At 42.6% G+C, this 26722-nt stretch overlaps 1 protein-coding gene across 1 annotated transcript in view; it reads left to right on the forward strand.

Moving 5' to 3' along the window:
* Positions 1-26722, forward strand: part of CACNA2D3 (calcium voltage-gated channel auxiliary subunit alpha2delta 3) — a gene marked incomplete at both ends in the record, with an annotated part of 817125 nt that overhangs the window by 555301 nt on the left and 235102 nt on the right. Inside the window, one exon of the mRNA XM_079795466.1 lies at positions 12961-12978. Coding sequence (XP_079651592.1) covers positions 12961-12978 — 18 coding nt within the window. The remainder of the gene's footprint in view (positions 1-12960; positions 12979-26722) is intronic.

Consider the following 26722-nt stretch of genomic DNA (forward strand, 5'->3'; position numbering starts at 1 on the left):
TAGTCTATTTTTAAGTTGATGGTTGCTTATGTTTGAATGTATTCCAAAAGCAATACATATTTTTACTCACACCCCCGCACCATGTTGGATGTTTTTGACAATGTATTTTACAGCTTGTGTGTGTGTATTCCTTTTTATTGTAGTTACACACATGAACCTACTATTTTAACCTTCATGCTAGCTTTTTAATTGATTGAGCTACTATCCTATCTAATAATAGACAAATATGCAAATAGACCGCACCTTCGCTACACCCAATCCACGCCCACCAGCCAAGCCATGCCCACCAACCAATCAGGACGAATATGCAAATTACCCCAACAAAGATGGCGGCTAATTTGCATATCAAGACAGCGTAGAAAGAAGCCAAGAGCTGCAGAAGGGAGCAAAGCTGCGGAGAAGCAAGCAAGCCAGGGGGAGGAGAAAGGAGGAGCGGAGGCGGGGCCGGGGGAGAAGGAAGTTGAGCAGGCGGGGCCGGGTGAGAAGGGAGGAGCGGAGGCGGGGCCGGGGGAGAAGGGAAGAGTGGAGGCGGGGCCGGGGGAGAAGGGAGGAGCGGAGGCGGGGCCGGGGTAGAAGGGAGGAGCGGAGGCGGGGCCGGGGGAGAAGGAAGGAGAGCGGGCTGTCGGAGAAGGCGAGGCGGGGGAGAAGGGAAGAGCGGAGGCGGGGCCAGGGGAGAAGGGAAAAGCAGGTGGGCTGGTGGAGAAGGCAGGCCTGGGGAGAAGGGAGGAGTGGAGGCGGGGCCAGGGGAGAAGGAAGGAGAGCAGGCAGGGCAGGGTAGAGTGCAGCAGGAAACCCTATTGCAGGATTTTTCCTGCAACGGGAGCGCTAGTTTTTAATAAAAGTTTGCCTTTACCAATGGGATTGTTTTTTCTCTATATTTTATTATTTTTAGTGGTGGCCTTTTTTTTTCTGCTTAAAAAGGAGTCCCTTTAACATTTATTATAATACTAGTTTGGTGGTAATGAACTCTTTTAGCTTTTACTTCTCTGAGAAATTTCTTTTCTCTTTTTAATATATTTTTATTTATTTCAGAGGAAGGGAGAGAGATAGAAACACCAATGATGAGAGAGAATCATTGATTGGCTTCCTCCCGTACATGCCCTACTAAGTTTCGAGCCCACAACCCAAGCATGTGCCCTTGACCAATGCTCTATCCACTGAGCCAAACCAGCTAGAACTGAAAAATTCTTTATCCTTCCTTCAATTCTGAATTATAACCCTTCTGGTTAGAGCATTCTTGGCTGTAGATTTTATTCTTTTGTCACCTGATAGTCTTATTGGGGTGGAGGGGTCCCTTATTTTAAACTAGCTGCTTTTTTGTTGCTGCTTTTAAGTTTCTCTCTTTGTCTTCAACTTGTAGCATTTTAATTATGATGTGTCTTGGTATGGAACTCTTTGGATTTGCCTTGTTTAGAACTCTCTGTGCTTCCTGGATTTGGATGGCTGTTTTCTTCACCAGGTTAGGGAATTTTTCAAATAGGATTTTTGTCCCTTTCTCTCTTTTTCTCTGGTATCCTTATAATGTGAATTTTGTTATGCTTGATGTTGTTACAGAGTTCCATTAGTCTATCCTCATTTATTTTTATTCTTTTTCTTTTTGCTGTTCTGATTGGGTGATTACTTCTACATTGTCTTAAAGATTGCTGATCCATTCATTCCTCTGCATCATCTCATATGCTGCTGATTTCCTATAATGCATTTTTTTCCAGTTATTTTGTTCTTTAGTTCTGATTGGTCCTTTTTTACATTTTCTATCTCTGTTGAAGTTCTCACTAAATTCATGTATTCTCCTGAATTCATTGAGTATTTCTATAACCATTTCTTTGTATTATTTTCTGGTATATTGCTTATATTCATTTTTGTTTAGTTATTTCTCGGGAGGTTTGTCCTGACCTTATTCCTTTGTCTCTTCATTTTGGCTGTCTTTCTGTGTTTGTTTCTATGTATTAGGTAGATCTTCTATATCTCTCAGTCTTGAAAAAAAAATGGCCTTTTGTAGGGGACATCTTGTGGGTCTCAGTAGCACAATGCTCCAGGCTCACTAGAGCCAGGTGCCCCAGGCATGTCCCTTTTGTGGATTGTGTGTGTCCTCCTCTTATAGTAGAACTGTAATCACTATTGGTGTTCCAGTGGGTGGGGCTGATCCTAGATGATCTGGTGTGTGGGGTGGGCTCTACAGATAGGGAGCTGTTTTGGTGCCATTCAGGTCCCCTATCAGGTATGTTGGTTGTGGAGCTTCTTAGGTGGGGCTCTGGTGGGGGTCAAATCTGGCTGGGAGGTGTTTCTGGTCTGGAGCTTCTTGGAAGGGGCTCCAGTATGGGCCAATGCTGGCTGCCACTTGTTCTGGGCTTGGAGCAGCTTTAGAAAGGCTACATTGTGAACCAAAGAAGATTCCTGCTTATGATGAGCTTGGAAAAGGCTATAGTGTGAGCTGAGACCATCTGATGCTCATGCTGAGCTTGGTACTACTTGAGAAAGCCTGTGGTGGGAATCAAGGCCAGCCGCTATGTGTGGTGGGTCTGGAGTTACTTGAAAGAGGCTATGGCCAGTGCAAGTGGCTTGGGTGGGGCTGGATCTCAGAGGGATGGCAGGGCAAGGTGAATGGTGTTACGCAGGTTAATAGAGAAGGACAGATTTGGTGCCTGCCCACACTGGGCCAGCCAAGTAGAAGGAGATCACAACAAAAGAAATAATGGTGCCAGCCAATGCTTCCGTCTACAGAGAGAGTTTCCGCTGATCCCTGCCCCTCCTCTGAGGGTTTTTTATGCCTCCTCTGTGGGAGAGGGGAACTCATTTATCTATTTTGAAGGGTTTCAAATTCTTTGGCTCACCATATCCCATGGTAGGTCTTCCTTGGAGGGCTTTCTGGTCATTCCTGAATTTTCTGTTTCTCTGAGACTGTGACATTCCATATGTGCTCTCTGCTTTTAGACATCAAGGCCCATGTCTCTTCCCGGTGGCTTCATATCCAGGTTGTGGGAGGCTGAAAGAAAGTACTAGTACCTTCCTCTGTTGCACCCCTGTTGGTACTTCTCTTACTACCTCCCTTTCCTCCCCCAACCTTCTCAGTAAAATGTCTCCTTATATGTCCCCGCATTGGCTCCAAGTTCATAGTCTCAGAGGAATTACATGACATGCATAAATTATGAAACATTTTTGCAAATTAAGTTTTAATTAAAACCAGAAGCTTAGAGCATCCAACTGGAAGTAGTCACAATGTTGAAAAGTGACACTGGTAGGGTGGGAGTTCAGGAGAAGGTCTGAATGGTTTTGTATCCTGTTCAGATATTTCCAAAATGAATACTGCAGAAAAGAACTTTCTTCCCTATCAGATTCTCCTTAATGTAAACTGATCCCTGGACTGCCAAGTGAACCAATGTGGTTTCTAAGCAGGAAATACAAATGCATCGCCGCGGTTTTATCTGGACTTTGCCAAATTTCCTTTGATTCTACCAACCTGTGTTCTCACAGGGAGCAAGCAGGACCATGGGCTCCCCAACTCCAGATAATTTTTCTGCAAGATGACCACCCAAAGTAAGGGTGAAGAATGACAATTTTAATTGGAAACTTATTTTTCCAATACAATGCAGAGTTCAAGCCTGATGAGAAATGACTTCTTATTGTGAGAATATTCAGAACATTATAGTGAGCAAAATGTCTGGGGTTTTCCTCCAGCCGATAGGCTTAGCTATATGTAATGTGAGAATTGTTACATATAGCTAATGGTCTGCCCATTAATAATCCACATTTTTCAGCATCCCCAGAAATGTCTGCCATCAAGTGAGTAATTTATGCAGCCTTGCCTTTCATCCAGGCATGGCTCTGCTGCTGCAAAACAAAACAAAACAAAAAAACACAAAAAACAGATTTTTTTCATCCAAAGTTAAGTTTGACAAATCTGACCTTTAGTTATCAGTCCACTTCTTTTCTACTAAATGACACGAGGTAGCTACTCTGCAGTGGGCCAACCAGTAGAACTAGTTGTTCAGAAATTTTGAATTTGAGTATTCTCTCTGTCTGTAACTTATTTGGACCATGGAAAAGGCCTATCCATATAATCTATTTTTTTAAATTACTGGAAGAATTTTTAAAACAATAATGTATAGTGTTGACTTAGGGGTGGTGAGATGAGTATTAGAAAGACAGAATCCTGGTCAGGGTGTAAATTAAGAAAGCTTTTCTTGAGGCATTTGACTAAAATATAGAAGTCCTTTAACTAGTAATTCAACCTCTTGAAAAGTTGAGAATATATACAACAATCTTATCTAATAAAGAGGGAATATGCTAATTGACCCTCACTCTGTCGAAAAGATGGTGGCACCTACAGCCAATAAGGAGGGAATATGATAATTGACTGCCATGCCCTCAAATATGGCAGCACCTACAGCCACAAGATGGCAGTGCTCAGTCCCCTCAGCCCCGCCGGGGCGGCAGGTGTGCGGCAAGGCTGGACCCACCTGGGCGGGCCCAGCCACTCTGTGTGCCTGTCTCCGGAGTCCCCCAGTCTCCTCAGCCCCCAAGCCATCCAGGGCCAGCCCAAGGCACAGGCAAGCCTCAGATGGCAGTTGCCCAGCCACCCAGGGCTGCCCGAGGCTCAGGTAACCAGGGCCGGCCAAGGCTTGCGCTGCCGGCAGTGGCAGCAGCAGAGGTGTGATGGGGTGTCGCCTTCTCCTGATATCCAGGTCGCCTCCCACCCATGAGGGCTCCCAGACTGTGAGATGGGGCAGGCCAGGCTGAGGTACGCCCCCTTCCAGTGCATGAATTTTCATGCACCAGGCCTCTAGTTTCACTATAAGGACATTTTTTGCAAGGATGTTTATTACAGTGTCATTCATGTTAGTGACAAGGTGAATACAATTCAGATAGCTAATAACAAGGAATTCAATAAGTAATTTATTATATATTTAAATAATTTAATACTGTACAGTCATTTAACATGATGTTACCTGAGGTCAACAATGGATATTAGCATCATAGGTGGCATTAAATGTCTTCTTTGCCTGTCTTTTATATCTAATTTTCTACAAGGAACATGCATTGTTTATGAGATTTTTTTTAAAGGAACACTTTAAAATATCTGTGTGTTGCAAAGATATATATTGTTTTTTAAACATATTATTGGAAAATGAGTTAAAGTTTCATCTATACCCCAAACTAGATGTTGATAAATCACTAATAAATTATCTACAGAAGAGTTTTTCAAACTTTTTCATCTCATGGCACACATAAACTAATTACAAAAATTCTGTGGCACACCAAAAATTATATTTTCTGCCCATCTGACAAAAAAGGTATAATTTTGATTCATTCACACTGGATGGCTATTGTTATGTTGGCTGTTGTCATTTTTTTTTATTTGGCAATCTAAGTGAAAAGAGGTCAGTGCCCCTGACTAAATAGTCAAGTATTGCATGTGTTAAATATTCTTGTAGCACACCGGTTGAAAATCACTGGTCTAGGGTCAGGTAAGATAACACCCAAACTGACAAAAGCAAGACAATTTGGAATACATAGATACCATTCTCTCCCCTGGCTTGAAGGACTTAAGGGATATGGAACAAAAATTTAAATGGGGAATTGAATAATTTTAAAATAGAAAAATCAGTTAAATTTATTTTCTTTTATTGACCCTGTTTTGTTCTCATCTTGCACTCTGAAAGTTGTCTGTCTCTGCCACTGCTCCCATTCTTCCCTCCGTCATTGGCAGCACCGTGACAAGGGATTAATGGAAGTCAGGATGTATTTATCTCATTTAGTCCTCACACCAATCCCATGAAATGGTGTTGTTACTGTTGTCTTACAGGTGAGACATTCAGAGCTCAGAGATATGTTGCTGCCCAAGTCCTCACAGCTAGGAAGTGGTAGGGTGGGATTTGAAACGTAGCCTACCAAACTCCAAGGTCTTCCCTTATTTCATCCCTTCCTTCCTGCTTCCTTTCCTTTTTTCCTCCCTTCCTTTTCCTTCCTTCTTTTCTTCCTACCTCCTGTTTTCTTGTCTTCTCTCTTTTTTTAGTTTATTTTCTTTCTCTCCCCATCCATTCATCCTTCATCAACATTTCCTTTCCTTTTCTTTTTTCCCTCTTTCCTTTGTACTAAATTCTTACTAAGAGCCAGATACAGCACATGTCTAGTCCCTGGTGATAAAACTATGAATAAGACAGATATGGCCCTCAGATGGATCTTAAGTTTTCAGGTGGGGAGGTAACAAATAAGATTACAGAATATAATAAATGCTAAGACAGGAATAAACAAGACGATGTCATAGAAAAACACTTGGGGTTGATATAGGGGCTCCTGTTAGAGGAGGTGCCATCAGAGCTAAAATCTGATAGATGGGTAGGAATCAGTGAGGTGGGGTTGTGGGGGGAAGGGGCGTCAGGGACATGGCCAGGGGACGGAGCATCAGCCAATCAGAGAAAGCCACACAAAGGCTTTGAGGCAAGCAAAGGAGGCTTGGGCAACAGGGCTGGGAAAGTAACAGGCTTATACTGTCAGATCATTCTGGATGCAATAAAGAGAAAGGACTGGAGGGAGGAATAAAAGTGAGGAGGCAGGTGGGCAACAGTGGTGGCTCGCTGTGCGATGGTGGGAGTGGATGAATCTGGGACAGAATCTACGCTGCCAAATCTCAGCTCATCAGAGACCTTCCCCTGCTTGGCGTAGTTTTTGGAGTTGGAGCCAATTAGCAGAACTTCCTCTGATATATAGAGAAGTAGGGATTTTATCCACATTGCTTAATGAAGAAGAATGGAAGATTATAAATGCAAACATGTACAAGAAAAAAATGAACACAAAGAACCTTTGCAGCAAGCAGGGATGTATTGCTCATTCATAAGGCCTGAGGCAAAGGGCCAGCTTTACAAATAGGATAAACATATGTAGGCCAGGCTTTTTTTGTTCTACACAGTTGGCAGGAAAATACTTTGTTTCCCATTTGGTCTTTACATATTTTATAGTGAAATGTGTTGTTTTGATCAATAGATCTTTAATTGGAGTTTATTTTTAAAAAGGAGTCCAGTCAATTCCAGAACTTGGTTGAGCAAAAGAGCAATGTGTGTCCTCTCAGTTGTCCCCATGGCTCTGGGTAGAACTCTGAGATAGAAACGAAGTATATGAGGAAAGTTAAAACAAAGCATGCCCTTCCCTCGTGGAAGCGCTGTCTCTTTTTGAGACACCTTTGTATCATTTCAGGGACTCAGAGAGTGCTCCGATCTCCTTCTACTCACCTGCAACCCCCCACAGCTCCTTTCTGGCCACCTCAGCATGCAGACCTGGAGCTGAAGGAGTCCCCGATGATGCGGTTCCTGGATGTGGGCTCTCACTGCCCTCCCTTGGTGGCCTTGTCTGCCTCCTGACAGGGCTTATACTGCCTACCATACACCTCTGCCTGCAAATCTCAGAAACATCTTAAAATTGCCAATTTTATACGGAACTGAACTTTGTATATTTTTCCTCAAATATGCTTGTCCCGTAGTTTTTCTCTTCTCAGTAAATGGCTGTTTCATTTCTGCATTTACCTGGCCCACATACCTTGGACACATCCTTGATGTCTCTCCTTCGCTCAGTGATCATCCAGTCCATCATCTCTACACTCAAATAGATAGAGACCACTGCCTGCAACCTCCACCACCAGCACCTTGGTCCATCATCACTCATCTAGATTATTTAATAGCCTTTTCACTATTCTGCCTTCTCCAATCCTGTCTTTGCTGCTTTCTGGCTCTGTGACCTTACAGTTATAACTTCTGCAAAACTGTGATGATAATAGAACTTGCCTAATAAGGTTTCTTTGGGTTTTCAATAAATTAATATAGGTAAAGGACTTAGGATGTTGCATAGCATGTGATGGCTATTATAATTGGCTGTCATTTCTACTATACGCAACATCCTAGTGTGTGGTTTCCATCCTCAAGATAACCTTATAATTCAGAATGGCTACTAGGATGCCAGCCATCATAACTCCCTTCCTGGCAGTAGACTGGAGAAAATCCTTTTATTTACACCATTTGGAAAAGCCATATCCATAGATATCTCATTGGCCATGTCTGAATCACTTAGCCATACCAAGCTCTAATAGAGACATTTAGCTGAGCCTGGCTAAAAGTTGGGTTTCTGTTACACAAAAAAAGGGGGGGTAGAATGGCAGTTATTGCAATTGGCAGTAACTGTGAATAGGATGAGCATGGTGTTATGAGGGCATATGATGAGGGCATATGATATGTGGGGTCAGACAAGGCTTCTCTGTGACAGTGACAACTGACCAGAGAAGTGGAGGTGTTTGCTAGGCAAGGGAGGTGGGGGGGAGGGTCGCTGGAGGAGGAGAGAGCATGTGTCCCTGTCTGTGACAGGAGAGGGCATGGTGAATATTTAGGCTACACCGTACATCCTATGCTACATGCTGAGAGAACTGACAGGCTGGATTCTCTGTCCTCCATCCAGACTCTCCCATAAGAGGTGGTGCCAGGATTACTCGTTGCACCTTTCTCACATGGGAGATGCCCAGATGCAATGGCCTGAGAGGTTCCCTAGAGGCTTCAGGGGCATAGCCTGGTGCTAGCACCCTTGGTCTACATGAGAAGCAGCATCTTGATCCTGATGGTTAAAGCAGAGGTAGGCTGCAGACAGACTTGACTTTGGCCCTTAGCACAAGCATCTCCTGGCTGGGTGAACTTGTACTTAGCCATTCTAAATACATTTGACCATTGAACAACGCAGGGGTCCTGAGTGTTAACCCCAAAGTGCCCCACCCCTGCATAGTCAACTATCTGCATATAACTTTGGATTCTCCTATTAGCCTACTGTCAACCAGAGCCTTACTGATAACATAAAATTTCAAGTAACACACATTTTATTTTGTATATGTCATATTATTACATATTGTATTTTTACAATGAAGTAAGTGAGAAAAATGTTATTAATAAATCATAAAGAAGAAAAAGTAATATTTTATGTGTTTATTAAAAAACACGAATAAGTGGACCAATGCAGTTTAAACTCATGTTGTTCAAAGGTCAAATGTATTATCCATTTCATCATTTATAAACTGAGGATGATGCTAATATTTAACCCAAAGGTCTGCTGTGAGTACTAGCATTACTCAAAATAGTAAAGCACTTAGCCAAGTGCCTGGTCCACTGAGAATATTCACTGAAGAGTGGCTGTTTCTATTATTCCTGTCACCTTTATCTTCATCACTTTCCTCTCCTTCATTCTCTCTTGAATGACACATTCTCAGTCTTTCCGTGTTCAAACATGAAGTGCCACATGAATGCATCCTGCACCCAGCTTTTCTCTAGGGATGTGCAAGCTGGCTGCACACCACGACTTCTTTCTTTTGAAAAAGTGACTGGAGGGTGTACACAGTTGGGTATGGAATCATCCTATCTGGGGACATTTGACTTGGAAGAAACCTGAAGTTACCTGTGCAGACTGTTTTGTAGTGAGTGAGGAAACAGACCCAGAGAGGTGAAACTTGGGTAGGCAGTGCCTGACAAGGTGGCCTTGAAGAAGGAGAGGTCTTTGTGGAAGAGAAGTTGCCTCCCCTCAGACCCCATGGTGATGGGGAATTTCCCATGTTGGTTTTATGCACATCCATGGGTTGGTGAGACAATCTGAACATATACAGAAGCCTGTGCCAGGCATATGGGAGTCCAAGCGTTTCGCACCTATTCTTGTGGCAGAGATATTTGTTTTCTTCTTGAAAGCCATCTACTTGGGTTATCAACATGGTGTGTGGGGGTGCAGTGGGCTGTGGCATCCAGTCAGTTACCTCAATTATCTTTCTCTGGCATCCATCCTGGGTATACCCTAGTAATAAGGCGCCTTCCTTAACAGGTGAACACCAGTCACAGGCACAGATTAGAGAACTTCATGGAGACTTACATACAAGGCAGATATCCTCCTCATGCCCTCATGGAGCTCGTGACCTCGTGGGAGAGAGACATGAAACAAATAATTACATAAAAATTATAGATGTGCTCAGACCTTCCGAGATCATCATGTCCAGGAATATGTTTTACTATTCCTCATTTTTTAGCCCACAACAGACATTGCTAATTGGTTGTTACATTCTTTCTAACAAAACTCAGACATAACTTCAGAATCCTTCTCAACATGTGAGAAGGTTGATCTCCTCCAGACAGCCATTACTAATCAGTCAGACTTGGCCCTCAAGGCAACACCTACGGGCCATCCAAGATCTGGCCCATTCCCCAGCCCCCCCTCCACCATTCCTTTTTACAGAACAGCACCTTGTCCAATGGCTGGAAGGCATGGGCCACAAGACTCCAGCCAGAGGCAAAGGCAGACCCAGGGTCCAGGGCCTGGCTCCCAGCTGGGGGCCCTGCATACTGCTTGCGCATGTTGAGTGAACGGTATGTCCTCCAGGGCTGACTCCTAAGCAGTAGCATCTGTGGCTGCCAGTGATCTGATCTGAATTTGTTATGTTCTATTCTGAGGCTCCTTCTCAGTGGTCCAACCTGTTTAGGGCATTGCAAGCTGTAATTTATGTTATTTAAAAGCTCCGATAGGAAAGCTGCTCTTTGTTCTCCGATAGGAAAGCTGCTCTTTGTTCTCTATTTCTTGAGGAAAATATATGTTTTGTGGAAAGTTTGAGGGCAGCTGTAGCAGAGGACATCACCACAGAGGCCTGGTCTCTCATTTTCCTTCCCAGGATTTCTTCCCATTTGCTCAACCGGGTGAGGCAAAAAGTGGTGTTTTCTGCTCCATGAAGATCAAACTTCCAGAAAAAGAGCAAGAGAGAGAGAGGGAAGTCTCCTTCCAGAGAGGCCTGTCAAGTCCAGCAGTTTGTACAGGGCTTAACTTTGGTATTTATTTTATAGTTCATCAAACACTTGTAATTCTCACGGCCCCCCGTGCATTTCATATGACATAGCTGTGATTCAGCGCAAATGCTTTCCTAAGGAAACACACATTCATCATTCCCCTAATGTTCGCGTCTCCAAGGTTTCTTTTCCGTTGTGTGAAAAGATGTTTAATATTTAAGAGACTTTTCTTTAAATGATTCCTCATTTTAAGCTCGATTTCTCACCTCCCCATACATTTTTTCCCTCGACCTCTTGAGAAGCACTGGAAGAACTCGTGAACTTCCTTTTGCATAGTCACAGCCATAACTGGGAGGGAAGAATCCAAAGAGCATGCCTGTATTCCTGTCTTCTTAAGTTGGAAGACCTTTCAGGATAAAGTTGCTTGGAAAATATGTGTTGGAGAGGTTGAGGTCTGCCCTTCTTGGACATTCTTCCACATCCTAGAGAAGTCTCTGAGACCTGAGACATCTTGTTGGTCTGGATTTATCCTTCTGCCCTTTGCTGGGCTCCTATAGAGGGTCAGGGCTGCAGGGTGGGTTCAAGAAAGCCCTGGTCTTGGTGCATGGGAAGAGAGAGCATTCTTCCAAAGGCAAAAAGAATGGGGGGGCAGAAGATCCAAATGGGGGCCCTAGGATGTCTGGTTTAGTTGTCTTGCATCTTCTACTATTTCTGATGTTATAAACATTAGAGGCCCAACTGGTGTGGCTCAGTGATTGGTTGTTGACCCAGGAACCAAGAGATCATGGTTTGATTTCTGGTCAGGGTACATGCCTAGGTTTCGGGCTGGATCCCCAGAAGGAGGCATGCAGGAGGCAGTTGATCAATGATTCTCTCTCACCATTAATGTTTCTATCTCTCTATCCCTCTCCCTTTCTCTCTCTCTCAAAATCAATAATAAAAGAAAACATATTGAAGTCTAGAGACAGGAAGTCTGTGGTCACAATTTTCAGGTGTTTGTGGCCTTTGTTAATGTATGAGTTGCGTTGAATTTGTGTGTTTTAAAGACAGGCAGTCCACCTTTGTAATTTATTATCTATGGGACATTGCACAATTACATAACTTCTAATTTTCTTTTGTTTGTCATTTGTAAAATGGGGATAATATGAGTGCCTAGTATTGGGTTGCTGTGATTTTATTTGATAATACAAAGAAAGGGCTTAATACGGTGCCTGATGATGAATTCACAGTCAATAAATGTTAATCTCTAAGAAAGAAGTTTGTCTTAAAAATGAATTTTTATATTTGGTATTTACATGCAGATAACACTAATTCTACTCCAGATTAGAAAAATGCTTTTTAAAACACTGTGTACTATAATGTCACAAATACTGTGGCATTGAGCCTGATAGTCTCCATGTAGAAAAATAGACAAATACATCTTGTAAATGTTCATCTTTTTGCACGTCTCTGACTTCAGTTCCTTGCCTATGCCATTGGGAAAGCGATTATGCTGGATATTATGCATTGACTGACTGCCTTTTTGTTGTTCTAAAAATATCAGCTTTACTTCAAAAGCCCAAATTCTTGTGCATGCTTCCTTAACCACCAAAAAAGAGAACGGTTAATGTGCCACAAAGCAAGGAAATGGGCTTTAAAAGCATAACCTACTTCTAATGGTCTTACCTTTATGTACAACAGGGTTTCTCAACTTTGGTACAATCAACATGTGGCCCAGATAATTCTAAGCCCTGATCTGTAACCACTAGAGACCAATAGCTCTTGCTCCCTCCCCTCTCCCAACCACAGATGTGTCTGGTGAGCCCTCCTCCAGTGGGAACTGATGGCTACAGGAAGAAGGGATTGGGTCTTGGAAGTGTATGTGTTTTGGGCTACTGGACAGAACCTCATGTCCAGCTTTGCAGGGAGGTTACCAAACTGCCTGGGCATGGAGATTCCCAAAATGCCTGCTCACAACGATCTGTTGACACTACAGATTCAGACAGCAGATGCAATAATCAGCACCGAAGCTTTATTTTGGGAAATGACTTGGCTTTAGTTTTATTTTCCTCTTTTTCTCCCAATTATGGTCTTTTCATTTGCCAATGCAGCTGAACAAAGTTTTACAGTTAATCTTCACTTCTTATATAATGATTGCTTTTTTTTCTTTTTGTTTTGTTTTCCCCTTATTTTTCAGCTCCCTCAGGCACAAAAGGTAAACTCTTTTCCATCACATTCCAGTCATCCCCAGAGCTCACGAGCTGTGCATGCCTCCATGGTCTTGTGCGCTCAGCACTGTTCGTGACCAGTGAAATGGTTTTCCTCTTACAACTTCAGCAGCCTGGAGTTGGACAGGAGCAAAAAGGCCAACTGAGTCAGCTGTCCCCTGTCACCCTGCCAAGTTAGTCCCACCAAAGAACCCTATAGTGGACAGTGGTTTGGGGCAAATCTCTGCCCAACCATTTTGCTAAGAATTCTCAAATAATAGGTCAAGGGTAAAGTTTGGCACATTCCTTCAAACATCGCATTCCAGGTCTTTCCTGGGGTACTTTCCTAGAGAGACAGATCATGTGAATAATGAGTAAGGCCCAGTAATCAAGTTAAGATTCTGGGCTCTGGAGCCAAATCTCTGCAAACTCCCCTTGGGTTTTGCTAGCTGCAAAACCAACAGCTTCGTCTCTTGTCTTGTCACCCATACCACCCAGAGAACATTAGAACAGAGTTCTTACCAATGGCCAGACCCTTTCACTGGTCCTCATTGTCTGTCTGAGATGACCTGGATCCACCATCTAGAATGTTCTCTGTCCAGAAAGACTCCATGTGGTTGCAGTGCTGGCTTTGCTGTGTCGTCCCCATGGCATGTCATTGTATCCTAAGGACAGTTATGGCAGAAAACATATCACGTGATGCCTGCTGCCGTGTTCTTGTCTATTTCACAAACCTGAGAAAGATTTCCAGGAGACACAGTGATTTCTGGGGGCCAAATGAAGGATGGTTTTGTTTCAGGAGTTGAGGAAGGGTGCCAGTCCGAAATTTCAGCAGTACCTCCCCGACTCTCCAGTTTGGAGCAGAGATAATTTGGTTTCTCCTCGTTGAGAGAGATGGCACAACTGCTCTACAAAAGACAGTCTGTTCAGACCATATGGACAACCAGAGGCCTAGAAATACACAATTGCTCAAATGTATTTGAGTATTTAAACAAGGCGAGACATGCTAGTGTGTGACTTGGCTTGTGGTGATGTTTGATTACACTCCAGTGCCATCACAAAAGGACTGAACACTTCATTAAAAGTTAAAAGTATTTGAGTAGAGCAACCACTTCCAGGATAAATATATGGTCAGAATTCCAGAGTATCTGGAAGGCTTAGCATCTTTGATAGGTCACGCTTTCCTAATTGCCCACATTTGAAATTTCTTTGTAAAGAGATTTAATAAATTCAGTGCCTAAAAATGGACTGGCCCCAACTTACTGGCATTTGTTCATCAACTTTCCACTGATCCATATACAAAAGGATTCTGTTGTAGAAGATTCCTTGTGAATTTGAATTGCCATCAGCCATGGAAGTTTAAACAAAGTTCAAAAGAAAGCAGCGCAGGATATGGTAAGAACAATTGTTGCTGGGACATCAGATTCTTCAACAGCACTTAGTCCACTGAACTCTTTCTTCTGTCATCATGTGTTGACTCACATCCCATGCCCTGTGAAGGGAAGCACGTTATTGTGATCATAGAAAGTTCAGAATCAAGGAAGATTCCCAGTGGCTTCCCTGTTTCCAAAAGATGCTGGGCCATGCAAGGGCCTTGTTCTGCAGCCCTGTATAACATGAAATAGCTTTTCCTCTCATTGCTCACCTATAAATTGTCTTCCCTGTTAAAATAATATTAAAAATTATTAAGAACCCTGAATGAAATGGTTTCAGAACTCTTTGGGGTAGTGTCTGAGCAATTCAGCTCTTTGGAGGAGATTGAATATAAACCTCTGGGTATCTGGGCTGGAAGAAGAGGGCTGTTGATTGGAGGCCCACTGCGGATGGCAGTCATTCTCCTTCAGGACCACCAGTAGCCATTGGTCGTGTCTGAGCATCCTTGCCCCTCACACCCTTCCTTGCCCTCCCCAGGGTTACCACAGTGACACTTTCAGAGTCCTTTACTGGAAAGATGAGGTTCTTACAAGCATTAATTCCCCTCAAATAGGTTGTCTTGCACGTACCCAGCAAAGAAATATGGTGGGCTCCATTCCCACCTTCATTCACTTGTGACCATGAGCAAGTAACTTAAGCTCTCTAAGCCTTAGGATTCTTGTTTATTTAACAGGAATGAGAGACTAACTTTGCAGTTTGGTTTTGAGAGTTATTTCTCTCACTTGTGCCTAGCACAGAGCTTGACATATGCTGGACACTCACAAAATTTAGAGTTCCTGTGACTATTTGCTTGTCAAAGGATGCTCTAGAGCAGGTCAAGACAACAGTCTTGTATTATGATGAAGTCTGGGACCTCTGCAGTGTTCTGTGGTTCTGACTCAAGCCTGATGATAATCAGGAGATGAGAAAAGAGTCCAGAAGATATGTTGGACTCCTCCTATTTCGTTAGAAACTCTGTGTATTACCTGACTGCTCCCTTTACATGAGTCAGCAAGACATGCTGATTGGGTTTGACACCCCACAAAGCAAATGCTTCAAGAGACAATTGTTTTTGAGAGATTTCTTCCTAACTTTTTTGACATTACCTGTAGATTTCACCCATCCGTGGACATGATTATAATGAGCCCCTTCCAAACTCAGGAGTTTGTTGTTCTGGGATAAGAGGGAGGCATCTCCAGCTGCTTCGTCTTTGGCCTGCTTCTCACACGAGGTCATGAGTGCGTACATTGGACCATATGGTGTCTGTATTTGTGCCATCTTGTATCATCTGCAACTGTTTTCTCTATAAATATTTTAAATTGTTATGTCTCTATAAACATGCTTATTTTCATCTCTTTGCTGATCTACAATTTAAAATGTCCTATTTGGGTATCCTTCTTACGTGTAGCAGCCACTAATGAATATTACCTATAAGTTATGGTTTTCATGAGTCTAATATTTTGAGAGTCTTTCAAAACTTATCTCCTAGCCCTTTATGACTATTTTCTGGAACAATAGTTTGCAAACAAATGGTTTTGTTTTGCTTTTCCCTATGATTCCTCAGCATCTCTAAGATCATTTATGGACCATGAATTTCAACCCTTTCTATAACCCAAATGTTGACACACATGATCAATGTTAAACGTTTTCACCAAATACATAGGTAGCATCCTGAAATGTTGGTTAAAAATCATGTAGTGTGCAGACCCGATGCCTTCAGGCCATCACAGATCTCTCCTTTTTGGTGGAAATTGAACAGCTTTCTCCAGTGTATTGATTGCCCTTGAATTCAATAATGAAAAACCATCCATATGTGAGAAAGATTTTTCCTTTTTTTCTTTACATGGTACTTCTTGACTTCAACAAAAATATCTGGGCGATCCCATTTTATTATAATAATATAGTAGAATTACCCAGCGCCATTGCAAATGCACATTCAATAGTCATACCTGGCAGGGGGTGGGGGGAGGCCCATTTTTCAAGCTGCCTATTCATTCGAGTAGATTCTGTCTGTAGAAACTAAACAACAGCTATTCGCTCAGTGGTGAACTTAATCACTGTAGAGGGGCCTTGCATACTGAAAGGCAAAAATACTCATTGGCTGTTTATGTGGGTTAATTTTTGCACACACTGGTATCCCTTGCCCTCATTTTGTGCTGCTTTCACATGCTTTTGGAGTTTGTCAAAGACAGTTTCTTGGAGGTTTTGAAGGTGCTTTATGTGTTGCTGGCCTGGTATTAGTTAATATCAGCCTGAGAATTCCGAGCAGGCACAGCAGTCTTCTCAAAACCAGAGTTAAAGACAACCACACCTCTAATCCTGTTCGGAAAAGCAATTGATGCATCCAGGGCCTCACAGTGTGGCCAAGGATCCTGCTTAATAGCCCAGCTGCCTGTTTTGTTTCCTGTTAGGAATAGCTTAACTTGCTTCTTGAACAAACACAGCAGGGTTCAAGATCTGTTGTTCTGCGCCTGCTGGGATAGTCTGTGCTGCTTAGCTTGTAGGAGGACTCCGGAGTGCATAAATTAGCTCCCTAAATGGAAGTCAATTTTTAGTTTTTCTTTCAGGATGAAACTGTTTTATTAATTTCCACCCCTCAGTGCAAATGGGATCCTGAATTCATTTCTTTGTTTCCTTGTTTATATTAAATCTAGAGGAGTAACTGGAAGCATTCATTAATCTAAAGTATTCTTCCCTTAAAATTCTCTCTCTCTCCCTCTCCTTCTCTTGTTCTTCAGGTGTAAACTTGTATGAGCAGAATTTGGACTGCCCTTATCTCAGTGTAATCAGATTTCGGCAATTGTGAGGCATTATTTATCATTCTTGGCCTGATATAACTCCTGTACTTTGAAATGTTGAATTAACCATCATTGAAAATAGAACATTGAAAGTGCAACGCTGCTGTTTTCATAGAACTGAAGGTCTAGTGATGTTAGCATTTCCCTGCAGTTAGAGCCCCAGCAAAGTCGACCTAAATGAAGTGCAAGACTGAGGTGATAACTGTTTACATTTGGTTCTGCTTTAGGACTCATTTGTTTTTAACCTTCACTTGTGTGTAAACTACTACATCTTGTTGTGAGAACCCTGTTTTCCCCTTATCATGCACCATTTTATAGGAACACATATAGGCATGTTTCATACGCGTTCTCAAGCTAGGGCTGCTAAGCTTGACGAGACCCCGAGTCTGGAAGATGCTTTTTCCTGTGATTCTTAAGCACTTCTAAGATCATTTATGGACCATGAATTTCAACCCTTTATATAACCCAAATATTGACACACCTGATCAATGTTAAATGTTTTCACCAAATACATAGGCAGTGGTGGGCTGCAGCTTAATTTAGGAGATCCATTCTGTGGATGGGCATGGGAACTGGAAACCAGGGCAAGTCCAGTCCTCAGCTCTTCCCATGGCCAGTGGGATGGACTCTGGAAGTAGGAGTTACAGCATAGTGCTCAACCGTACAATGATCACAGAGCCAAGTACTTTGTCCTCAGCTGTGGTTCTGTATGAGTGTGTCAGTGATAGTCCAGACAAGCTGCTCTGCTCTTGAGGTAGTAAGTGAGCTTGGCAAGTTTCTTACCCATGTGAGTGTGGGCCACGTGGCCCTGTCCAGCTCTGTGTTTGAGACCATAAATAAATGAATGCAAGACCCTCTGGCTCAGATGCATGGCTTCCTGATGGTGGGATGGCCGGCAGACAGTACACAGAGGCCAGCTGAAGCCCGTGGGCCGATGAGAACACGAGCTCTCTGTGGAGGCGGGGTGCTGTTTGCATTCCTTATTTAAAAGAAAGAATTTGTTAATTTTAAACAACCTCATAATGTATATCTACTTGTATGTATGAAAAATATCCAAGTTTTACCCTATTTTTATATATATTTGACCTTTTATTACACTTATATACTATTTTGTAATAGGGGAAATAGCAAGGAAATAACAGAGATTCAATTTCATTATGAAAAAATATTGTTTTTAGGTTTTACACTCTTAAGGATGAAAATTAGTTTTTAAAAAAGTCTTCAAGAAAACATTGCTAGTACATATGAAGAATGTTCATACTTACATGCTTTGACCCAATAATTCTCTTTTGGAGAATCTTACCTAAATTGGTCAGTGGTTTACAAATTTATTTATTATGAGGAAAAGAAGAGCCAACAATAGGAAAGTGGTGGCAAAAGTTACCGCAGTTCCAAGAGATAGTATATTAGGAAGCAACTACAAAATTATGGGCCTAGAGGAGATTTAATAATATGCCTGTTCCACTCACACCTCATTGGAGAGCTGGCTGGAAGTAAAGGCAACCTTGGGCTTAAAACTGAGGAAAATGGAGCTGGTGAGAACAGCATTGCCCACAATGCTATTCAGAGAGTCTGGTCACTGCATGGTATACCGCATGGTATAGCCCTCTGTGCTGTGCTTACACGACAGAATGGGCTAGTCCACCCTCGTGGCATAATCAGGAGAGCCCAGCAGTCTGAGGCCAACGCCAGGGTCGGCTGGAGGTGGAGGAGAGGCCCAGCCCTGCCAGCTGTCCCTGGTAACCTGGCCCAGATGCTATCACGATTAGCCCTGGTATTCTCATGTTCATAATGGGGTGAAAACATCCCTCTTTCAGGCCTCTCCTGAGAGGGAGGCACGTGAGCAGACAGCCAGGGCCATCCACACCCAGTGTTCAGCTCCAGGCTGTGCTGGCTGTGGCAAACAGTGATGCTAATAGGCTTATGCCTTGCTTATTAGAGAGAAATGGATAAAAATCAAGCAGAAATTGTTTGAAAACACTGATATAGCCTGGTGTTCTTAGAAAAAAATAACTAGTTATTTGTAAAGACAAAAAACCCAGCGCTTTGTAGTCCCAGGCTTAATTTTTAGTGTCTTAGGAATTCAAAGTCTTTTTTCAAAAATTCTCATTGGTTTAAAATATGTGAATGTTTTCTACTATTTCTTTAAATCAAGCAAAACCAAGAAATATGACTCTCTTGAGGAGTTAAAGCAATTGAAGCTACTCATAACATTGCTAAAATGAAACTGCCTTTTCTTTAGAAAGTCAAAGAAATATCTGAATAAAAGCTGTGGAATTTTTTTAAAAAAATGTTTATTTACAGTTGTTCTTACATCTCAAAATAAATATATGCATCCTTCTTCCTTTTATAAGGGAAGGAAGGCAGAGGATTGAGAGAAGATATTTCAAAAAAGTCCAGATGACTTGTGTGACATCAAATGTCAGCATAACCCATGTTAAGTTTTGGGGAAGTCCTGAGGAAGCCAGCCCAGGACAGGCCACGTTTTGATTCCCTTGCTGCTGGATGTAGTCCTATAGGTCATTCTTATTGACCCCAAGGTGACCTTGAACTCAAACTTGTGTTGCCGTTTTGGGGTCTCCTCTGTATTTATTGATAAATGTAGAGCACTAGTATCCATCACATGATATCCTAGATACATTTCCAGGAAAAAGTAGTATACACATCTACACTTTATTGGTCAAGACACTGGAGGAGAACATCATTTAAAGGACAACTGCATGGAATACCTCAATGAAGTAAAGAGCTATGCAACCCAGAACATGTGATCCTGAGTCAAGAATGTATTTTTTTCTGACTTCATTACTATATTTGCATTAGTTCAGAAGAAACAGAATAGCCTTACCACCAATCAGAGTCAATACAAGTCCAAGACTAACTTGACAATCAAATCAATGTCAAAATGGAAATCTAACTCAAGTCTATATCAAATCAATGTCAAATCACCACCAGTAATTTTCCTCAGAATTTATAGGTCCTCAGAGGAGGGGATTTTCTGTGAGGCAGATGGAGTAGGTAAACAGCACGAGTGACTCAGGTGTAGCCTCTCATTTCTTCACTTTTTTTTGACATAATTTTTTGGGTAGGAACAATTTTTATTTTCATCAGCAGAATTTGTCTACCTGTATCGTCTCTGCACATTTTAACTGGGAAATTGGTCATTTTAATGAAGCAATTGCCTTTTCAGTTTTTCTTCCTAAACTCATCCACATATTTCTTGGTCTGGTTCAGTGCCTGATCCTTTTTCCAGTCACATTACTTGTTGGTCAGACCCCTAATTAATGGATATGTCTTCATTACAAACGCAAATGTAGCCGAGTGCCATGAGGACTGGAGGGATGGCTCTGTGTGAGCCTCCAGACGTCTCATGCCAAAGGATTCAACTGAAATGACCCTCTGGGTAAATTGAAGCAGTTGAGCAATCATGCATAGCAACACTACTAAGAAGTTCAGAAACAGAGAGTTCGATGTTTATCCCTTCAAATTAACGAGAAGGATTTTGAAAAAAACCCAACCCTAGTTTCACGAGGTAGAAAAATGTCAGGCAAGGGACTAATGCCATGGTATGGATTTTCTTTTTCCAGAAATGACTCACTAAATCGAACCACTTGCTGAATCACGAGCCCTTTGTGTGTGGATGGGACCCAGACACATTTTCCCAGACCCGGGACACAGGAGATGATTCGGAGCTGCTGCTTCTGAAGCATCTGTCCCTTCTTCCGTGACCCTCTCCCTCCCCAGCAATGTCCTTCCCAATGTGCATCCTTCCCACTGCCGTTACTCTTGGCAATTACAACTCTCACCTCCCCAGCTGCTTTCTAAAGCCATGATGTTCTATCATGGGATAAAGGGGAAATATTATTCTATATTGTTTATGTTATATGAATGGAGAGGTGAACTTCTCTCCCCAAGCCTAGAATGTTCCTTGTGAGATTAATTGCACTTGACAGATGTGCCAGGCACTGTACTAGGGCGTTTCACATCTATAATTCTACTTTATCCTCCCAAGAACTCTGGGGGCTCTTTCTATTTTCAGGGGATTTGCTTGGTTGCCTTTATCATCACATGCCATTTGTCACAACATGACATGTGTCATACCCCCCAACTCAGGAAGCTGAGGACAGTGTGTTTAGGACAGGGGTTCTAGAATCAGATGGCCCAAGGCTCAAATCCTGACCCTGACAACTTCTGTGACCAGGAGCAAGGTACTTTGCCCTTTTATCTTCAAAATCTTCACCTACAAGACCTTTGCAAGGTCTGTGTCAGGGTTAAATAAGACTACGTAAATATAAAACATTTGAAGCAATGTTAGGTTGTAGCAAGCTGTGCTTGGCAATAGATATGGATAGATGGGTGGGTGGATAGATGGAAGGAAGGATGGATGGAAGGAAGGAAGGAAGGAAGGAAGGAAGGAAGGAAGGAAGGAAGGAAGGAAGGAAGGAAGGAAGAATGGAAGGAAGGAAGGATGAAAGGAAGAATGAGTGAATAAAAGGATAGAGAGATGAAAATGACCCCAGTTTGAACAGCCTGCTCTGGGATGTTATACAGTCTATGTGCTACTGTAGATCATTTCTCCTTTTGTGCTGCTCTCCAAGGAGGTGACAGTGTTTAACTAAGCTGTTTTAAAAAAAGCTCTGTGACATCAGCTGGACATCATGAGCCTTCTGCCCTATGGGTGGCAGCTGCCTGCAGGAATCAGCTTCCCAGAACCTACTAAGCAAAGATACAAGGTGAAGGAGGGAACAGAGGCCGCCCACCATGAAAGCTGCAGCAGTAGCCTTAGAGTCTGTTGGAATGCTGGTTCCAATCCTCTGTGACTCCTCGTCCTCTCTGGGCCTCACTTTTAAGCTAAATAAAAGGATTGGATTGGAGTAAATTCCTTCCAAGAGTATCTCCTGAGCGCTTCTTATGTAACAACTCCACGCTGAATGCTATGGGTGAAAAGAGAAAGCATCCCAGCTTCTGCCCCTGGGGTCCTCAGGCTCCACCGAATCCAGCTTCCCTTCCAGCTGCATGTTCAGTGACTTTGCTGCATTAACAGTTTGCACAGACCTGGTCCTAGATGGTATCTTAGGCTGTAGAGTAAATATGATTATCTTTGTAGTGAGGTTGGAGAACATCTGGTTCCCATTTCCACTTCGTTAGGGAAGGTTTATGGAGGAAGCGGCATTTCAGGGGGTCTTTAAACAAGGGGAAGGCTTTGTCTCAGCCCTGAAGCTCCACACTTGGCTTGGTTTTCAGGCATCTATTGGAGAGGTGGCTAAACCACGTTTGTGAACATATAAATGTTCGTCCGCGATGGGGGTGGGGGTCAGCTATGTGTCCTAGCTCATCATGAACACTGGCCAAAGCCTAATGCCCCATGATAATTCTCATGTTCATTATTTTGGGGAATTCTTTAAATAAGCATGTTCTACCTTAATAAACAAACACAGCCGTTTCCCAAGACAGCTTTCAGACATGCTCATCTGTCATATCCTCCTGCCAGGGCTTTACTTATATGTGTCCCTGGTCAAAGGCAGCATCCTCCTCTATGTACATGTTTACTCATAAGTACATTCCCTGCCTAATGACTTACATCTTAGAAACTCTGGGGGGGAAAGGAAACAAAGGAAACATTTTCCCAAACAATAACAACTTTATTAGAAGACAGTTATTTGGAGAGTCTCATACAGATGTTCCAACATCAGCATTATCATCCACCATGCTGTCTTCAGATTGTTAAAATGGCAATGAGAGAACCGACAAATTCAGCGATTTAGTTCATGCAAGATGCAGGTAAAGTTCAAAAAGGGAAATCTGTTTATTTTTGAATTTAGACAACTTAAAACATAGTGAATCTCGTAAGAATTAAGGATCTCCACAGAGACATAAGAGCATGGAACAGACTGACGGATTTCAGAGGGAAGGTGAGGGTGGGAGATGGGTAGAAATTAACCACTGAAGAACTTAGGTACATATATGCATAGCCCATGGGCACAGACCTGGAAGGGTCTGTGGTGAAGGCCTGGAAGGGGCGGGTGCTGGGTGGAGGGTGACAATGGGGAAAAAAAAACAACAAAAAAAAACAAAGGGGACATTTGTAATACTTTCAAAAATAAAGATAAATTTAAAAAAATATATATATATATATTATTCTGTCTGATGAATTAAAAATAGATTAGAAGGAACTGGATTAGAAATGAAGAGACCATATAAAAATCTGCTTCTAAAGACCTTTTCCCAAAAAATGTTTAAGAAAAAAGAATTGAGGCTTTTGATGAGGATGTAGATTTAAGATTGATATAACTGTTTGGAGCATAAGTGATTAAATCTATTAAAAATTTCAAGATTTAAAAAGAATGCAGGCTCTCCAGATCTCAGGTGCAAATAACAGTGACTCAGTAAGACAAGGAGATGCCTTGGCTGAAGCAAGATGACATTTATGGCCCTAACCAGTTGGGCTCAGTGGATAGAGCATTGGCCTGCGGACTCAAGGGTCCCAGGTTCAATTCTGGTCAAGGGCATGTACCTTGGTTGCGGACACATACCTAGTAGGGAATGTGCAGGAGGCAGCTGATCGATGTTTCTCTCTCATCGATGTTTCTAACTCTCTATCCCTCTCCCTTTCTCTCTGTAAAAAAAATAATAAAATGTATTTTTGAAAAAGATGACCCAGTGACTACACTTTACTAAGACAATCACATACCAAGCAGGGAGCATGTCACTTGAAGGTTTACTTATTCCAAGTTCATGCTTATGCTCCATTGCCATTGAGGATTCAGGCATTTTGCAAAAATGTTGAAAAATGCCAGTGCAAACTGAGAATCTAAATAATGTCCGTTGTCCGTAATTTGTCTAGATTTTAAAAGAGAAACAGTTCATCTGAGTAGTGTTAGAAAAGACAGACGCTTCATAGCTTACATGGAAAGAACCAGCTCTTCAATTAAAAATAATAATGCCTGCTTTTTCTAAACCTCTTGCTATAAAGAACATCCAAAATACTGATAGTCATATGTAATATGTTGAACCAAGAATACAAAACTTTATTCTGATAGCTTTTTCATGTGAAAGTGTTACAGTTGTTTTTTAAAAGGGCTGTTTTGATCTTTATGCAAAAGGGAGTTTTTTTAAAAAAGAACTATTATCATCATTATTATTTTTTTGCATTAATATTCATTGCAAGCATATGCTATTGGGTGGTTTTATTTATAAAATGCTTTCTGTAGATAAGTATTTATGGGGATTTTCTTCTTATTAAAAACTTCAATCATACAGAAAAGAGATAAGTATAGAACACTTAATCAGAGATATACACGATTTAGAAGTCTTTTGGTCTTATTGTAGAAAAAAACTATTCTTTCTTACCCTTCTCATCTTAAAATGGTTTCTTAGGCTACTGAGTAAACTAATTTTGACATTTGCAGACATGTGTAAAGCCTCTCCTTTAAAACTGACCAGCAGGTTTCATGATCAGCTGGGGAAATCTAAAGGAGAGTAACATTCAGGGTCAGATAATGTTACCATTAGCCAAGCAGGTAATGTTAATGATCCTGAGCTCCCTTTTCACACATAAGATGCGCCCATAGGATTTTGTTTCCAGGTTTCAATGGGTTTCACCTGTGTCCTTCTCTGGAGCTTGCCTGTTTCTCCACCAGGGGGTGTCTCCGGAGCCAAGGCACTTCTGCATATACCCCAAAACAGAAAGTACACGTGAGGACAGGTCATTGAGTGTGGTTCTTATTAGATTCCCCCCTGACATCTCTTTCCGGTATTGAGGATCCGGGCTCCTGTGATGAAGGCAGGGATGGGAGGTTTGGGGGAGGAGAAATAGGCAGGCATTGAAGGGATAGGTACAGAGGACTTTTGTGGCCCAGGAATAGGAGGGAAGGCCCAGGGAATTTTTGCATGTGTAGAGGGTTTCTTCATAGCCACATCTTCTGTTCATGTGTCCCTGCCCTTCTCCCTGATGCTCCCCCCAACTAATCTGTACAGACTGTCCTCCCTATGACTTTCTACTTCGTTGCCCTGGAGTGTGAAAACTGGAGGACATGGGTGCCATCTGTTTCCATCCTGTCCCACTGCCCCTCCTTCGGCATGTGATGCCCAGAGATAGGCCCTTGGGGATTCCCAGGTCATTGGTAGACTTTAAGCTCATGGAGAGAGGAGAGGAGAGAATGCCAAGGAGTTGGCTTCCTTCCATTCAAGCTGCATTTGAGAAAGTGAAAAAAGAAAAAGAAAAAGAATCTCCCCTTTCCAGCACTCCTGTGTCACCTTCGCAGGTCCTGCTTACCTGAAGAACCAGTGCTACGCCTTTTTAACATTTCATCTGCTATTGAAAGATGTACACAGCTGTGTTTTTCCACCTCCTAGTACTCTTATTTTCCTATCAAGATGAAGGTTATTGGCAGAACTAAGAGTTGATACAGTCTATCTTTTCTTCCACTGGAGAGGAACTAAGTGACATTGGCTGCCATTTAAATACATTTTTATTGAAAAGGCCATACTCTGAAAAGGGCTTATCTCCCAGGCCCTTGGGCCTGCAAGTCCCCCCACCTGCTACTAGACGGCGGCGGTGTCTTTTCCTGGAGTGCAAGTGGGTGTTCACCTCAGGTGTTGGAAGGAAGGCACTGCAGAAATACAGCTACATGCATACGTCTATAAAATATGTATGTATTATGTCATGCACTTACATGGTGTACTCTTAAAATGGTCAATACATTGATCAATTTTAGTAAGAAAAGGAAAACATAGAAACGTAAGAGGAGCAAAGTACAGGAGGAATGTGATATTTGAGGAGAGTGACTGAGTTGGCCTTTGTTCTTGGCTTAGCGCCCGCCCCTTCCTGAGCCACTTCCCCATTTGTGCACAACCTTCTCTTTGAGCCCAGGCCTCCAGGGCTGAGCAGACCTGGCAGAAGGCTCTGCTGAAAACCACCTGGCAGCTCTTAACTCGCTCAAATGCCTTCTCAGGGCCTGGCACCCAGCTCGCCCTCTTTCTCTGGGGCTTGGCACTCACCCTGAGGAGGCTCCAGCTGCAGGACAAACCGAGTGCTATGCCACTGGCCCTGGCAAGCTTTCTCCGAGGGGAGAGGTGAGGAAGGCACCACAGCAGATCCCTGATCTAAAGGGCCTGCTGGGCACCAGTGATGCTGCGCCCGTCTCCCTGTCTGTCCTTTCCCCGCGTGTTCTCGCATCTTTGTCCTGGTGCAGCCCCAAGCAGACCAGTTCTGCAACCTCTAGCTAAGGCTTTTTCTCAAAACAGGCACAATTCCATTAATTATGATTGTTTTACACAAAACCCTAATGACAGTAGTTTTGCATACCATCATAGAAATTCATTATTTCTCCAAATGACTATCTATTGCCATTCAGTGTCTGGGTCCCCCAGATGCTTACATTTCGGCCTTGTGGGAAGGACCACCTCCATGGGTAGCTAGAGCTACCTGGGTCATTTATGGCCAATATTGGCACTTGCACAACTCAGGGCTCTTCTGTCATGAGTCACAAATCCAATCCATGCTCATTTGGGCAAAACAAAACAAAACAAAAAAATGTACTGC

This window comes from Cnephaeus nilssonii, assembly GCF_951640355.1.
Source record: "Cnephaeus nilssonii genome assembly, chromosome: 17".
Taxonomy (NCBI): domain Eukaryota; kingdom Metazoa; phylum Chordata; class Mammalia; order Chiroptera; family Vespertilionidae; genus Cnephaeus; species Cnephaeus nilssonii.